We start from the raw sequence: 12,210 nt of genomic DNA, 5'->3' as shown, positions 1-12,210 counted from the left end.
TGTGGCCAGTCTGACAAATTTTCCTAAAATACTTAATTAACTTTAGGAAAAACAAATAAATATGCACACACATAAATTACAATGATTTGGAAATATATTTGTTGTTTTTTGCAGACTCAAAAATAATGTACAGCAGTATTTTGGTGCACCTGGCCCCCATTGCCTTCCCCAGCCCCCACCTACTCCCCAGGCTTCCCATCACCCCCTCTTCTCCCCCACATTGCCCGAGCTCCCTTCTGCAGTGTTGCACCCCAGACTCACCCTGCTCCTTGCCTCTTGACCACCATGGTGTCCAGTAAGGCTAGTCCAGCTGAAGCCCAGAGCTGGAGCCCTATGGCTGGAGGGGCTGAAAATGGAGCCCTGCCACCCCAAGGGGTGGTAGCCAAGAGCCTGGAGCCTCACAGCTGAAGCACCAAGTCTGCTGGTAGAACGCCACAGCTGAAGGGGAGTTAAGCCCACCCTCTTAGCCCCACTGCTTTGTCCCTTCCCCCATCTCTGCCCAGGAGACTGTCGTGACTGCAGGAAAAACCTCTGGGGGCACATGGGACCACATCTGAGAAACGTTGCTTTAGAGCGAAGGAGCCTTGTCTGTGCTCGCTGTGGATCAGCTCCCAGAAATCAAGAGCTCTGGCAGCACAAGCACTACCTTCCAGGCCTCCACAGTCTTTGCTCTCTCTGTGTAGGTAGTGATAGGTATATACCAACCCATCGCAACTCCCACGAGTTCTTAGAGCACTCCCTGCCCCTTACCCACTGCATACTCAGAGTTACCAGGTTGTTACCAAACAGCAGTACACATCAGCTTGTAAGTTTCAGCTCAGGACAAGCACCTCACTTAACATCACAGCACTTAGGTATATTTAATGAAAACAAGAATAAGTGATAGTAAGAAAGAATATTGAAAAAAATGATTACATACAAGACAAAATCGTAACATGCTTTCTAAAGACTAAACTTAACAGGTTAACCTCCTGTATGAAGAAGTTTATTTCACCCGAAATCTTCCCCAGTGTTTTCAACCAAGGCTGGCTGAGACCCCACTTTCATGAATGCAGACAAGCCATCCATTTATTTATTCCTGGGTGCAGGATACCTGAGCGTTTTCTTTGGGCATGGCTACACTTACATTTTTGCAGCGCTGGTAGTTACAGCTGTGGTCGTACAGCTGTGTAGGGCCAGCGCTGCAGTGTGTCCACACTGACAGCGACCAGCGCTGCAGTGTGTCCACATTTGCAGCACTGTTGTGAGTGGTGCATTGTGGGCAGCTATCCCACAGAGCACCTCTGCTATGGTCTCCTCCTTGAGTCTGTCGCAGCTGCTGCACTCGGTTAATATGGATGTGATGGGGTTGAGTGCATAGTTAGGTCGTAGTTCTCAGAGCTGGTCAGGTAACGTATGGTTTGGGGGCAGCTCGGGTGGTGTAAGAAGCAGGATCTGGAGAAGGATTTTTTGAGGAAACAGGGGGCACAATGGGTGAGCTTTTGGGATGGGGATGAATGGGCGGTGTGCTCATTCCTGCATGGCTAGCATTGTCTGCATGAGATCTGGTGGCATTCCAGGATGCTTAGCAGCTGATTTGTGCTTCTTCTTGCTAGGGCCATTCCTTTCTTTCCAGCTTTTCTTTCTTTGGTAGCCTGTTCCTTTCTCCTGCTTTTCATTTTCCCTCCAGTCTGCAATTCTTATTATCTGTGGAACACAGATTCATAACTGCTTTCACCAGCTCCTCCTTACTCTTTCCTTGTTTTATTCTTAAGTTCCGTAGTTTTTCCAGAAGTCTGTGCTGATGGCAGCTATCCAAGGTCACTTTAAAAAAATACACAGAGAGATAAACTGTACACAGAGCCTTATTGTTTTTAACTCACACTTAAGGAGTATGTAACTATTTGTAGCTCAATTTACGACATTGTGATCAGTAGCACAGAGAGACCACGCAGAGAGACAAATGGTGAGTTTCCCCACATCTGCCACCATTCCAGGTGACTCCTGGACCCAGCTTGCACACGGCGGCTCACCTGGGAAAGGCCGCTGCTTACTCTGGATCACTGGGTTTCTGTGAATTGGGAAAGCAAAAGCAGCTAAGGGAATCCATTAACAGTATCCCTGCATTTATCACAGAATCATCCTCTCCGACTATCTCAGCTGCTCCGAGTTCACCTGGGAGAGCAGGAGGGTCTCACAGCTATGTGGATTGCGCCCTTCCTAGCAGATTGCTGTGTGCAGGATGGCCCCTCACCCTCATCGATCAATGGCGCGGACCGTTAGCGCTGACTGGAGCAAGGACCACAGTGCCTTCTCCCTATAAACGGTCCCGGAAGTGCACTGGCACACGCTGGGCTGAACTTTTGAGAGATTAACAGGCTGATACCGCGAGTGATAGACAAATCACATGGCTATTCACATCCGAGAGCATGCTTGCAGAGGCAGCCATAGCCCCCCTCTCCCAACATTTCATCCTTATAATAAAAGCTCTTACCGGAACAGGCTCCTGCTGGTTCCTCACTACCAAGTCCCTTAGCGGCTGGCCGAGTAGCTGCCTTCTTCGCTGGGCTGGAAGAATAGCTCCTGCTGCCCATGATCCTGGAGTCTCAAATACCTTTCTGTAGGCTCCCTCTCGGGTTCCTCTACACCTCCCCCTCCTCTCAGGCTCTGACTGTCCATCGGTGATCCTGCGGAATTGGCGTGGGGTTACATCCAATATCGCATCCAGCTCCTTGTAAACGCAGGTCGTGGGCAGCACCTTGGCGGCGTTTCCCCTCCGGGCTTTCAGTAGGCTTCTGACTCCTTTACCTTAACCCTGCACTGACACCGCGTCCCGTCATAGCCCTGTATTGCATATGACTTTATATCTGGCCGTAGGTATCATAATTTCTACGGCTGGAGCGCAGCTGTGCCTGCGACAGCTTTCCTCACCACACACATGATGAAATCTCGCAGCTGAGTCTCCATGCTGGGGCTCGTGTTGGCGGCGTGAGGCAATGGCACTGATTGATTTAATTGAATTCACTCCCACGCCTCGTGAGCAAAACAGGAAGGGATTGTTAAAATCCAGGGGCATTTAAGGCCAGGTCACCATAGCCAGGGCAGTGGGTGCGAAACGATGACAGAGTGGCTGAAAATATGCTGGATACCTCCTAATACCTGAGAGGCCAATTACAGCGCTGGTCCGTGTCCACAACCTGATGAGATTTGTGCTTCTCTTGGTAGCCAATTCCTTTTTCTGTTGGCAGCCTTTTCCTTTCTCTTGGTAGCCTGTTCCTTTCTCCTGCTTTCATTTTCCCTCCAGTCCTGCAACTTCTTATTATCTGTGGAACACAGATTCATAACTGCTTTCACCAGCTCCTCCTTACTTCTTCCTTGGTTTTTTTCTTAAGTTCCGTAGTTTTTCAGAAGTCTGTGCTGATGGAGCAGTATCCAAGGTCACTTTAAAAAAAAACACAGAGAGATAAACTGTTACTACAGAGCCTGTATTGTTTTTAATCACACTTAAGGAGTTATGTAGACTATTTGTAGCATCATTTACACATTGTGAGCATAGCACAGAGAGACCACAGCAGCAGAGACAAATGGTGAGTTTCCCCACATCTGCCACAGCAGGTACTCCTGGGACCCATCTTGCACACGCGGCTCACCTGGGAAGGGGGGGCTGCTTGACTCTGGGATCACTGGGGTTTCTGTGAATTGGGGAAAGCAAAGAGCAGCTAAGGGAAATAGCACTTAACAGTATCCTGCATTTTCCACAGAATTTTATCCTCTCCGATATCTCGCTGCTCCAGGTCACCTGGGAAGAGCAGGAGGGTCTTCTACAGCTATGTGGATTCCGCCCTGGTCCCTACGCAGCTTGCCTGTGTGCAGCGATGGCCCCCTCAACCCTCACGGCACAATGGCGGCGGACGCGTTAGCCTGACTGGGACAAGGACCACAGTGGCTCTCCCTATATAACGTGCGAAGTGCACTGCACACGCTCTGGCTGAAACTTTTGAAGAGATTACAGAGGCTGATTACCCGCGACGTGATAGACCAAATCAATGGGCTATTCCACATCGAGGCATGCTTGCAGGCAGCCATAGCCCCCCTCCTCCCCAAAACATTTCCATCCTTATAATAAAAGCTTCTTACCGGAACAGGCTCCTCTGCGTTGGTTCCTCACTACCAAGTCCCAGCGGCTGCGACTAGCTAGCTTCTTCCTGGCTGGAAAATAGCTCCTGGCTGCATGACTCCTGGGAGTCTCCAAATACCTCAGTACCTCCTCTCGGGTTCCTCTACACCCTCCCCTCCTCTCCAGGCTCTGAACTGTCGCATCGTGATCCTCGGATTGGCAGTGGGTTACATCCAAGGTATCGCATCCAGCTCCTTGTAAAAACGGCAGGTCGTGGGGGCAGCACCTGAGCGGCGGTTTCCCTCACGGGCTTTGCAGTAGGCATTCTCGCAGCTCCTTTACCTTAACCCTGCACTGCACCGCGTCCCGGTCATAGCCCTGTATATGCATTGACTTTGATATCTGGCCGTAGGTATCATAATTTCTACGGCTGGAGCGCAGCTGTGCCTGCACAGCTTCCTCACCCCAAACACTGATGAGATCCTGCAGCTCGGCAGTGCTCCATGCTGGGGCTCGTTTGGGGCGTGGAGGCATGGTCACTGATTGATTGATTGATTGCACTCCACGCCTCGCTGAGCAAACAGGAAGGGATTTTTAAAATTCCCGGGCATTTAAGGGCAGGTCACCTGAGCCAGGGCAGTGGAGTGCGAAACGATGAGCAGAGTGGCTGAAAAGGTATGCTGGGATACCTCCTAATACCCTGGAGGCCAATTACAGCGCTGGTGCGTGTCCACACCTGATGACAGCGCTGCATCACCAGCGCTGGATTCGCTACACCCGTAGCAGACCAGGAGTACAGCCAGCGCTGCAGACAGGGAGTTGCAGCGCTGGCTGAGCTTTGTAAGTGTGGACACCGAGTAAGCTGCAGCGCTGTAACCCCCTCACCGGCGCTGCAGCTTGCAAGTGTAGCCAAGGCCTTTGCCTTCTAGAACTACATCCAAAGTTTGTTATCTTTCACTAGATAGGATAATTCCTTGTGGCTTGTTTATGTCTGCGTGGTCCTTTCCTGTTTACTTCACATCTCTTTGTTAAGATTTGACTTCAGATGTAAATGGGCATCCATTGTGTTAGCTCACAATGCTTAATTTACATCCTGAAAGAGCTACATGTATCTTGCCTCCTGTCTGGAGAAACCAGTCTAAGGCATGTCACCTTTTGGTGACCTGCTTTTACCTTAAATGCTTAAGACATAATTTTCTGAAACAGATACATAACTCATTGCACAGTAATTTCACAGTGATATTGGTAACCAGTGACACTGGTTTTCATTTGAGACCTCACACAAGATTCTTTGGTGAACTAGAATCTACATACCTGTAACCCCTCTGTATCTCTCTTAACTGACACTAAGACCTTGGCTACACTGGCACTTTACAGCGCTGCAACTGGGGTGTGAAAAAACAACCCCCTGAGTGCTGCAAGATGCAGCGCTGTAAAGTGTCAGTGTAATCAGGGCGGCAGCGCTGGGAACGCGGCTCCCAGCGCTGCACGCTACACCCGTAAGGGATGTGGTTTACAAGCAGCGCTGGGAGAGCTCTCTCCCAGCTCTGCGGCTTTGACTACACTCACACTTCAAAGCGCTGCCACGGCAGCGCTCCCGCAACGCTGCTGGGGCAGCGCTTTGAAATGTCTAATGTAGCCAAGCCCTAAGATGTTCTTGGGTCACAGGTGGACGACCATGTTAGGTATCTGAAGGGTCTCGGGGAAGGCTGCTCTCCTTCTGGATAATCTGTTTGCCAGGCTTTCATGCCCAGAGTGCATAAAGTGAGGCAGAATAGACTACAGCTGCCTCTGCTTAAAGAAGCTCTTGCTGGTAAACCTTCTGGTTGCAGATCAGAAATCTAACACACCTGTTCAGCTCCTCCAGCAACCCAAACTGTGTACAGCTTCTAGGATTTTGGAATCAGCTCTGGATTTATCTGTTAAAGCCATCAAGACTTTGAAGGCATTCTTGGTGGGAAAAGGTCAGCTGCCTTCCAAGAAACCTAGAGCCACATCATCAGCTACAGCTATGTTAGTTCCAAAAAGGAAGGGAAGGGAGAAGACAGCCATTCTTAGCAGTGTCAGATCCCATGCATCACACCTACTGGAGCAGTCCAAGTCTGACATTGGCTTCTATGGTTCTGACCCTTAAACTTAAGTCAGCTGTAGTTCTGACTGAATATTAGAGGCATGGATCTGAGAATTTCTCTGGATCAGGTACTCTCCACGTTGGTAGGACTGGCTCCTCCTCTGCTCCTGTTCTGGGACTGAGATCCAAAGACAATTTTTTCTGTGGTGGCTGATGTGCACCTTCCCCATTCTGAGCATTCCACAAATCCGAGTTATGGATAACTGGCAAATAGGCTTTACAAGTTCTACAGTTAGAATCCTCTTCTCAGTTAAAGAAAAGAACAGAGATTAGTGTCTCTTCAAATCAATCCACACCTCCTCCCAAGACTTCTACAAGGTCATCACACAGATTTTTCTCATCTTTTATTCCTCACCATCTTCTAGGTCCATTGCTGTCTCCTATAAGGTCCATAGCAGATCCTAGGTCTGATCCTCATTTAGAGAGAGAAGAATTGAGAGACTTGATTTGTTCATGCCTTCTCAGCCTGGGCTCCCTCACTCTTTTGCTTCTCTTATGGGTATGTTTCTAGATCCCAGCTACTGGAGAGGACTGGCAGTCCTGGATTCCATGGCCTTATTGGGTTCCACCACAGGAATACTTCAAATCATCCTTCTTATGAATGGAAAGACAGACAATGTCTCGTCTGATGAAAAATTTGATATCTGGACAATCCTTGGATCTGATTGCACCACATCCGCCTGCAAATCAGGCAGTTGTGCCTGACACTTTCTGATTTCAGCCACTCCTCAGGGTCCTCTGTCTCTTCAGGCAGTAGGGCACTGATATGCTCAGCTGCTGGTCCACAGTCCCAAAGAAGGCTCTTCTCCCTAGAAGAGATGTATACCTCCTTCCCTGGTGCAGCCCAAACTGAGCAAGGCCCTCCCTTTATACTTCCTGCTGTTTTCCATTACTTCCAGTGAAGTGGGTGAGGCACGTTTGACTCAACCCACCATGGGGAAGATAGTGGTCCATCACTCAAGTCACAGGTAGACCATGCCACCTCACTGCACTCTGAGCCCATCCAAAAAAAAAAAAATAAATCAATTGTGAGAATCCCTGGTCTAGCCTTCAGAAACGCTCAGAGCAGGCGTAGAAAGGGGTACACACACATTTTAACAAGCACTACTTGGAGAGGGTTCTACCGTTGGGTGCTATGAGCCAGCACAAAACCCAAAGTGTGAACATATAGAGTCAGCTTGATTTTACTGCTCTGCCCATTATGGGTTTCTGGCAGAACAGGATTAGAATGCTCAGGATCCATAACATGTTGACAGTCACACAAACCCAGGAAGAAGAGGGGATTAGACTACCATGTTCAAATGATTCTAGGATGCAGAACTGCAACAGAAAAGAACAAAGTAGGAATTCGCTACTTATCTGTTGGGAGTCTCCCTGCAAGACCAAGAACCCTAAGGATTCTGATTGCACCTGCAGCATTCTGCTTTGCTTGGTAATTGTGAGGTGGCATTTGAGTTTAATGCTAGTGAAAACTGCAGACTTGACAGTCTTGGAGAATGGAACCATATTTATCTAAACAGGTAAAACAGGTAGAGGATGTGCCCTCTGCACTAACCCCATCACGACTGAAGCACAAGGACCTGAATAAACCATTTCTAAGGAGAAAGGGAAATAAAAGTGTATGGCTGACATCACATTTGGGCTTCTCCCCAATGTCACAATTCCAGCCACATCCTTACCGTTTCATTTGCCTCCCGTTGTTTCTCATCAAATTCTCGTATTAGTTTCTTCTTCTCTTCTGGAAAAGAAATGGAACTACATCAAATATGCAACTAGGAAATTAAAACAGTTCTCAAGCCAGCATAGGTTGGGGACATCATATAGAAGACTGAGTTAACAGGAAGAGGCTGACTAACAGTACCCCAGGCCAAAGTTCAGCCTAACATGGGGACCACCAGAAAATTCTTATAAAGGGCCAGAGAACTTAAAACCCACCACACTGTGATCAAGAAATGAACACACAAAGCAACACTGGCTGCTGGTTTTGGAAGACCAAACTATTGCTGATTTCTGAGATGCAATAAAACTCCATTCCCAGAACTAAAAAGGTGTTTAACTCAGGAAGGTGATAAGACCTATGTTGGTATGTCTCTCAAACAATTGCTTATCTTGATATTTAAAGTTCTGTAAGTTGAGTAGATGTTAACCCCAATGTCCTGGCCAAATTCTACTCCTGGGGGAATTCTGCACCACTACACGTGCATAGAACTCAAATCCCCCGCAGATTTCTTTGCTTCCTCACATAAATATGACTTTGACAGGGAAACTGCAAGACCAGACACGCACCACTCCCTAGCAGTGCAGGTATGTTGTTTCAGGCACCCAGAGCAGCTGGTGGACAGGTAAATCACTGCGGGGCTGAGGACACTATAGCGAGTGGGCTCCTACCCTGAGCCGGGATCAGCTGCTAGTCCCACCTGGGCTAGAAGCAGGAGAGGATGGGACTTCCTTTTCCACTGCAAGGAGGGGTTGGGGTGTATCAGACCCAGAAATCTCCCCCAGCTGCAGGAAACTCAGCATCCTCCTCCCATCACTCCTCAGCTGTGGGGGCAGGGGTCACTGTACAGGGAGCTGCTCTCCCATCCACCCAACCCCTGTACATCCAGACTTTCCATACCTAGACACCCCTGCCAAGCCTCAACCGGTACATCCAGAGCCCCCTTAGTCTTCCATACCCGAACCCCACTGCACTGAACCTCAACCCCTGCATCTGGAACCCCTGCCTGCATCCAGACCGCCTACTTCCAAACCCCCACCCTCTGCACCACCCTGAGCCCCCACATCCAGACTACCACACCACTGAATGCCAACTAGCTGCACCAAGACCCCCACCCCACCAACCTTTATCTGGAAGCCCCTGCAGAGTCTCATTGCCCCTACACCTGGAACCTCACCCCCATGAGCCTCTGTGCACCCAGATCCCCCTAGATCTAGACCCCTCACTGAGCTGCCTGCACCCAGATTGTCCCACAAAGAACCCCCCTCACTCGGCTTTCCCCAGACTTGGATCCTGCCTGGTTGAGCCTACCAGCCCCACACCTTGTGCACAGGTGCATGGCCCCAGTGTGCTTTTGGGGCAGGCCCAGACCTTATGCTGGGTCAGGGTCAGGTGCAGCCTCACCACTGATTCCATGTCCAAGGGGTGGCGGGGTGGGAGAGCTGCAGGGTGATCTTCCACCTTCATGCAGCAAGTGGCCCGTGCTCCCCCACTGCCATGCTGAAGTCTTTGCATTTATTTATTGACAAATTAAGTAGCGTGTGCAGAATTTAATTTTTTGGTGCAGAATGCTCTCCGAGTAAAATTCCATTTATGTATTTTCATTCTACCTTCCTACGTTTTCCCTGCAGTTTCAACTGGATACAGCATCTTTCTTTTCTCTTGCTTTGTTGGGCAGCTACTGACTTCAGCAGTAGGTGAAGAAATTCATGTGTCTATAGGTGATCTAGAATCCTTCCACTAAGAGGTGCTGTCAAGAACTCAGACAGCACTGAAATAATGCCTGAATGCACATCTCCCTTAGCTAAGCTGATAATCCATGTCACCTCAATGAGCTATGTATGTTTAAGATTTAATGTGGATTGCCCACTTGCTACTGAGTCCCTGTAATGAGTGACTGAGCTTTTGAAGGTAGTGTGTTGTGTTTTGTTTTAAAATGACCCTGAAGAGATACACGTAGCATTTGTTAGATGCTTTTACCCGCAGAGCCCATCGCATCCTCATACTGCAAAGATCACTGGGAATGGTATTGTGTAAGCATAATCCCTTGATGCTACCAGAAAGCAATAGTGTATGTTTTTTATAAGCTTGCAGAAAGAACTTGAGAAGGCCACAGAATTGGTTTAGAGCACGGCAAAGGGAAAGGGCAGTCATGTTTACAAGAATTCTGATAAAAACTATTGTTCATCTCTCCTAGAAGCCAGTGCAAGTTTGTCCTGACTTCAAACAAAATCAATCTACGATAAGGAAAAAAAAAACAAGTTAATATTGACATAACTCATCTACTCCAACTGCAGTATTATGAAGAGACTACAGTCTCCCCATAGTTCCAATAGCAACAAGAGCTCTATTACAAGGTCAATTTTCTGTTATGAAGTTCCACAACTCTGGTTCCCGAAAGAACTTTCAGTAGGTACAAGTTTGAGAAAATATCGAAGTCTTTAAAATAGCTCCTTTTATTTTCGTTACTTGTCTGACTTCTGTTTCCCCTTTCAGCCCAGAGCGAAATTACACCATAATATTTTAATTGTAAGTAGCTTTTGACACTGGCTCAAATTGTCAGCTAACAAGGAAAAATTATGTTCTCAAATGATATAAAAAGGCAGTTACTCTAACAACAGTATGGACCATGACACTAGCTGTCAGTGCTATCATAATGGTCCTTACCTTGTGGTGCTATAATAGACTCCTCACTGCAGTGATAAGGGAATAAGAAGTTGAATAGAAAATATATATTTTATCCATGAGGGAATTCTGCACCAAAAATTAAAAATTCCACATCAAAAGATTTAAAAAAATCTGCAAAATTCTGAATATTTTGTCAAAACACCATAATATAATCACACCAGTTTCAGTTATTTTGGTAATTTATTTCAAAATTTCTGTCAGCGGAACATCTAACAATACAGACAACAAAAAAAGATTCAGGAAATGTTAACAGATTCCTTACTAGGCATATTAACACAGAACTCTGAGTAATAATTCATTTAAACTACAATACAGAAAGGTATTTTCCACACCCCTCAGAAGCAGTGAAAAGGCTTGGGGGAGCCAGAGGTAATAGAGGAGCTGAAGGAGAGGGAAGTAATTGCTGGGAAGAAGCCTGGGAGTGAATGTGGAGGATTGTTGGGTGAGAGTAAGAAGTATGGAATGGGAATTTTTTTTTTTTTTTTTTTTTTTAGAGGGGGTTTGGTAGGGAGCATCCCCCATGCAGCCCCTTGCTGACCTTAGCCTCTCTCATTCACGCACATCTGCCCCTGTCCCCATGTATTCCTCCACCACCATCTCTGCCATCCCATGTGGCTCTACAGCCCCACTCAGCCACCCCCTCCCTTTCCCCTTGTGGCCCCCTCTCGTCCCCTTGTGGCCCTGAACACTCATTCAGCCACCTGAGTATTTCTGGAACACAACAGCTCAGAAAAATATAACTATGGAATTTTCCATGGCACTGCTGTTCCTCCAAAGTGATGCAAGAAACTGTCCAAAGTACTTGAGAAAATTCCCACCCACTTAAATAACCAGATTTCCACTTTTTGGCTGATGCATTTTATCAGGGCTTGAATATTAATACCCCTCATTATACTCAGTCCCAAATCCTTTACAAAGCTTTGAGAATCACTGTGCCTACACCCACAATGAAATGCAGTCATGTCACGAGTGGAAGATGGTCAGTTTAACACTCCAAAGTAATACCACAGAACAGCATAAGACAAGATGCAGAGAATACTTTAGCAAATTGAAAGCGCAGAGTTAATAGCCAATTTGAATACAGACAGGACTCTGGGGGTTAAAATTTCTATCCTTGTAACAATGTAACAACACTTATTTATGACCATGAGTAGTCAGGACCTGGGTTTCATAATCCTCATAGAAGGCATCTTTAGCATCACTGTGCTTCCTGGTATCACGCTAGGGCATTACTTTAATGCCAACAAAAAGAAAAGCATCACTTAAGCCACCAATACAATCTACCAAGCACCAGGGCTTACATCCAAGAGACTCAGGCCTGGTCTACACTACGCATTTAAACCAAATTTAGCAGCACTGAACCAAATTAACCCTGCACCCATCCACACAATGAAGCCCTTTATATCGATATAAAGGGCTCTTTAAATGGGTTTCTGTACTCCTCCCCGACGAGGGGAGTAGCACTCAAAACGGTATTGCCACGTTGGATTAGGGTTAGTGTGGCCGCAATTCGACGGTATTGGCCTCCAGGCGGTATCTCACAGTGCACCATTGTGACCGCTCTGGTCAGCAATCTGA

At 47.4% G+C, this 12,210-nt stretch overlaps 2 protein-coding genes across 3 annotated transcripts in view; one reads left to right on the top strand and one right to left on the bottom strand.

The window, feature by feature from the left end:
* LOC116821488 (retinol dehydrogenase 12-like) overlaps nt 1–12,210 on the top strand; it is a 64,270-nt gene that overhangs the window by 26,635 nt on the left and 25,425 nt on the right. The gene's annotated exons all lie outside the window — the stretch shown is intronic.
* Nucleotides 1–12,210, bottom strand: part of VTI1B (vesicle transport through interaction with t-SNAREs 1B) — a 31,762-nt gene that overhangs the window by 12,867 nt on the left and 6,685 nt on the right. For both annotated transcript variants that reach the window (XM_032774758.2, XM_032774757.2), the window contains one exon: nt 7,907–7,965. Coding sequence is in view for 1 of the 2 variants with exons in the window: in XM_032774757.2 (XP_032630648.1) it covers nt 7,907–7,965 (59 nt within the window). In the remaining variant the exon portion in view is untranslated. The remainder of the gene's footprint in view (nt 1–7,906; nt 7,966–12,210) is intronic.

This window comes from Chelonoidis abingdonii, chromosome 4, assembly GCF_003597395.2.
Source record: "Chelonoidis abingdonii isolate Lonesome George chromosome 4, CheloAbing_2.0, whole genome shotgun sequence".
In the NCBI taxonomy this organism is placed as follows: domain Eukaryota; kingdom Metazoa; phylum Chordata; order Testudines; family Testudinidae; genus Chelonoidis; species Chelonoidis abingdonii.
The sequence above is the reverse complement of the archived record's forward strand: the minus strand, read 5'-3'. Positions and strand labels throughout refer to the sequence as shown.